Source organism: Temnothorax curvispinosus, unplaced genomic scaffold, assembly GCF_003070985.1.
Source record: "Temnothorax curvispinosus isolate PA1 unplaced genomic scaffold, ASM307098v1 QBEX01007639.1, whole genome shotgun sequence".
Lineage (NCBI taxonomy): Eukaryota > Metazoa > Arthropoda > Insecta > Hymenoptera > Formicidae > Temnothorax > Temnothorax curvispinosus.
In genome coordinates, this window is record NW_020217419.1 from 1 (window position 1) to 5,147 (window position 5,147).

Genomic DNA, 5,147 nt, shown 5'->3' on the forward strand with positions numbered 1-5,147 from the left:
AATCATAATCTTTTTAAAATTTATGCAGCGCGTTGAAAAATTGCATATGCAAACGTCGGAATAGTTGAGCGCTTTTAAAATAAGTTACAGAGCTAAACATATATAAAAGTTTAGTTAGATTAAAATTTGCATATAAAGTAACAAAAATGCGTAATGAAATCAAGCAATAACGTTCTGCAGCATTACCCCTTTGAGTTCCAAGAGATGCAAGTATTTATACATTTCTGTTACCGTGACTCGATAAGAAAGATAAGTGCTGTTGAGAGCTTCACGAAAAAGGTTTTTCGCATTATCATTTGTTGCATTATTATTTAGCAACATTAGCGAGAAGGTAGAAAACAATTGCAATATTGTTCTGTGCGTAGTTTGCGATTAGCGCGTGAAGAAATATGTTTCTATTGCCATCTCTACTTATTTCTCATGTCAGCACACTTATATTTCTCGTGATAAACGTGTAGCGCGTGACATCCAGTGGATGGAATTCACTTTAACTCGGACATTGTCGATAACATCGTTTGCGACACAAAATTTTGTTAATTCAATGAAGAAACATAACATTATTATCTTGCGTATAAAACACAAAATATTTTTCAAAACAACAAGATTATTCAACATATAAAAGAAATGTAACGTCTATATATAGGTGGTGTTTACAACACTTGAAAGTCGTTCATCATACAATAATTGCGCAGAAAAGATAAGGAACTCTGCAAATTGGGTCAGTTACGATAAATACGTTCTTGTAAAAAAGAAAAAATAAAGTGTAAGACACGTGTATGTATGTGTCTTTCTCTCTCTTTTTTTCTCTCTCTCTCTCTCTCTGTCTTTCTCTCCCTCAACAGCCATCAGGACTTTAGCGTTTCGACCTCCAGCGACCATTCCTTAATCTCAGCACTGCAAAAGTGCGACAAGGTGATCGCAGGATAGCCGGTAGTTTCAGACCGGTTCGACCTGACACTCCGTTTTCGACTTTTGCCTTCGTTTGAGCTTGCTCTGTATCTCCTGCAACGTCTTGCCCTTCGTCTCCGGCACTACGAAGTACGCGAAGAACACGGATACGGCGGTGAAGCACGAGAACGTCCAGAAGGTCGCGGCCTGGCCCATCCTGTCCTCCATGGTCGGGAACAGCTTGGTGACGGCGAACACCAAGCACCAGTGCACCACGATAGACAGGCTGCTGGCAACACCCTTGGTTTCCGGCGGAAATATCTCGCTTATTACCGTGAACGGCACGGATCCGTAACCAATTGAGAAGACAACGTTGAAGAGAGCGAGGCTGGTCAGCGGCAGCCAGCCGAAGCTGCTCACGTCACTTCCTTCATCCTTGAGCTTGAAATAGTAACCCAGGACGCTCAGACAAAGGGTCATCATCGTGCCGGATATTACCAGGAGCGGCTTTCGGCCGAATCTGAAGAAAGTAGAGACGGGATCAATTGTACTGTTCGTATGGCTACTACATTAATTCCAAGATATTTGAAGAAATTCAATTAATTGTTTTCGTTCGTTCTTTAAAAATCAAAGTTTATGAAATCGAATAAATTGAACAGAATTAACTCGCCACTCTACATAATATAATAAGAAGAAAAGAAGAAACTTAGGATAATCGCCGAACATTCCATTATATAACTCTATAACGGTTGCTACATTAACTTCAAGAAATATGAAGAAGTTCTATTCATGCATGAGAATTCTACATCAATTCGCGAGAGATATATCTGAGATTTATCACGCGCTAACCTGTCAATTACGATAGCGACGAATATCGTCATTACGACTTCGGTGAATCCGATGACGATGGTCGCCAGGAAGGGATCGATTGTACTGTTCGCCGCCTGAAAGATGCTGACCGTGTAGAATAGAATCGCGTCTACGCCGGACAATTGTTGAAAGAACATGAGTCCTATGCAGGTGACAGCGGCTCTACGTCCAGCTTTAGTCCCGGCGAGGTCTTTGAGGCCGCCCGATGCGTTCGCCATTCTGTCAACGTCATCCTGGAGAACGGCTATCTCCCCCGGGACGTCATAATGCGATCCCCGTAAAATCGTCAGCACCTTGGCGGCCTGGATCTTACGACCCTTCTGTACCAGCCATAACGGCGACTCCGGCATAAAGGGCACGCCCAGGACGAAGGGCACCAGGATGGCGCAGCAGGCGATGTTGAAGGCCACGTAGGAGCAGTAAGCGCCCGCCACATATGAGAACATGATCCCCGAGGAGAAGAGCAGAGGGAAGAAGGCGCCCAGGGCGCCGCGAATCGATGCCTGGGCGATTTCGCCGACGTAGACCGGTACGAGGACGCAAGCCGCTCCGGTGCCGATTCCGCCAATGAACCGAGCGACATATATACTGACGATGTTCTCGGCCGTGAGCAAGGTGAGCCAGCACGTGGTGAATGGCACAGCCGTCAAGAGGATGGCCCATTTCCGACCGATTCGATCGGCGATCTTGCCGGCCGGCACCGCGCCCACAATGGCACCCAGCACCAGCAGGGATGTTATCCACGAGATCTGATTTACGGACAGTTCCGGAAGGAAGGATTCCGCCGATGTGAGATACGGCAGGATCGGTGACGTCCAACCGAGCGTTATGCCGGCCTGCATACCGCCCAACGCAGCTGAAAACGAACAGCACACACTCATCGTCAGAAGAAAGATTTTTTTCATTTAAAAGGATTGTTGCTCGAAGTATGCGAGATTTTGTCGCATTAAAAGGGAGATGATGTCGAGAATGATTGAAAATTATTCAATATCTCTAAACAATGCTCTAAAAAACATTATTTTGCTTATTTATTTTATTAAATTGACAAATCTATGATCTATGCTTTGTTCGTTAAAACGAAATATCGAATACATGCTGAATAATCTTGTCAACTGAAAAAAATATATTTTGTACGTTATCTAGTAATAGTATGTCTGTGTAGACAAAAGAATTAAGTTTTATCGCAAGGCTTTCGTCATTCATTATCTACAATGCAACAAAGTCTACAAAAATAAGATGACCACTTGAGGATCACGCACACACACACGCACGCACACATACACAAAGTTTCTCGTGATAAATGTTGTAGACATAGATAAGTCGCTGATTTAGTCATATAGGTATAGGTATAGTCATACTGAAGAAGTCGATCACTTTAGATGATATCGATATCGTACCCCACGAGACAACCTGTCGGCTATAATACGTTACACATGTGTATTATGCAACATGAGAGACATAGTACATTGATCTTGGTTAAACGCGATCAAGTTTCTTCTGATATTTATACATGAGAAGAAGCTAAAATTTATATTCTTTACATAATTTCTTACTTTATAACATGCATAAAAAATATATCAGTGAAATTTCGTTATACTTTATTTTATTAAGTGATTTTAATTTAATTTAATTTTTATCACGTTTTTCTTGATTACATCGAATACAGTTATACGTATAATCTGGTTCCGAAAAAATTTGAGAGACGCGATCTAGATGTGTATGTTCCGAAAATTTTGCAGTTAAATATTAAAAAAATTTTTCCGCTTAGCGGTAGCATAAAATATTTATTGCATGAGACAAAGATTAATAAGTCGAAATACGCGACGCTGTGATACTTCTATGAATCTCTGATAATGAGATTATGATATTATTGTAACAACATTTATTATATATTATACGAGTTTTTAAATATTTCTTTAACACGACAGAATGCGTAACTTATAAAAATAACAATTAATTACAGAAGATGCCATTTTTGGTTGGGCTGGATTTTGGTAACTTATAATAATAATTAATAATATTTCTTTATGAATTTTGTAACTTGGTTTTTTTAACTCACAATCAGTAAACTGCGCGCCCATTATTTGTCAGTTCGCAATAAATTCTTTACAGTGATTTAAAAAAAAGAATGCTTATTAACATCAAAAGTTAAATCAATTAAATCGATTTAAGAATGTGGATTTACTATTCCAACAAAAAATTGTGTTTTAAGACAAATAATCGGCGCGCAGTTATTATTTACTTGTGAGTGGAAAAAATATACAAAATTCCCACAGAAATATTATTATTAAGCTACCAAAATACAGCCCAGCTGAAAATAGCATCTTCTCTTATTTGTAAGATTTATATCGATTCTGTGTGTGTTTCACTTGTTATTGTTTATAATCTTGTCAAATTTGACTCGGAACCACTTAAAATTATTGTGTGAGGAGGTTCCTGATAAGAAAACGTTATCTTATATGTAATACAGTGTACTGATTCTTTGATCACAATATAATATCCAATTATTAATATTGGATGCATTAAAATTACATTTTATACATATAATAAAGAAGTAAAGCAAGCTGTGCTCAGTTTTGAAATTAAAGAATTAGACAGACATTATGATATTTAGTCCAAAGTTATAACGCGAATCATAAAGCGGAGAAAAACGTTATCTCCAATCAAATTAAGTTCCGCATATATTCCGTGATAAAAAATTTAATGATAATATTTATACACTGTTGACAAGATAAAGCACCAATTTCTCAGATCTTGCGCAATTTTTATTTCAGGAAGGACATCGAGTTCCAGTAATTGATTTTTGCGCACATGATTAATCTCTTTTAATAAAGCCCTAATTTGATGGCTAGAAATGAACTTTATTACGAGTATAATGGAGTATAATCCATATTACTTATAAAAAGGTAGAGTTACCTTTCCATTCTTCAGCACAGACAGCTTTATCATCATTATGCTCATAATAGAGTTCATGTCCATAATTCACGCTATTTAACTTAAGCTTTACTTGTCACAGTTCATCTCCTTTAATTTAAGACATATGAAGGAGTGGTCGGACCTATATTAGAACATTTTATAAACGTGATCTTGAATATATTAGTCGAAAGGCCCTGAATTATGTTAGCGGAGTGTTAGAAATACGTGCCGATATCCAAAAGTTAAGGACGTTTTATGTGCAAAAAAGAATTCATCTCTTTTTACTCACCGCACAAAGTGACTAGAAACTGAAAGCGCTTTTTTCCTTTGCTGAAAGAGCCGGGATTATTCGACACTTGTAACACATAGTGCTGTTTTTCTTTATCCGGTAAGGTAACAAAGAGTTTCGACGTCGCGTCATTATTGACGTGTGCCGTCATGGTGGTGCTCATTGTCATTGTGGTACGATTTGA

The 5,147-nt window shown here is 38.5% G+C and overlaps 1 protein-coding gene across 1 annotated transcript; it reads right to left on the bottom strand.

Annotated features, from left to right (window-relative positions):
- Window positions 1-20: 20 nt before the first annotated feature.
- Window positions 21-5,141, bottom strand: LOC112457227 (facilitated trehalose transporter Tret1-2 homolog). Its single transcript, XM_025020152.1, has 3 exons — window positions 4,964-5,141; window positions 1,738-2,614; window positions 21-1,408 (listed from the first exon to the last, which is right to left on the bottom strand). Exons 1-3 carry the CDS (start codon window positions 5,130-5,132, stop codon window positions 937-939), a joined length of 1,518 nt encoding a protein of 505 aa, XP_024875920.1. The 5' UTR covers window positions 5,133-5,141; the 3' UTR covers window positions 21-936.
- Between the last annotated feature and the right edge of the window lie 6 nt (window positions 5,142-5,147).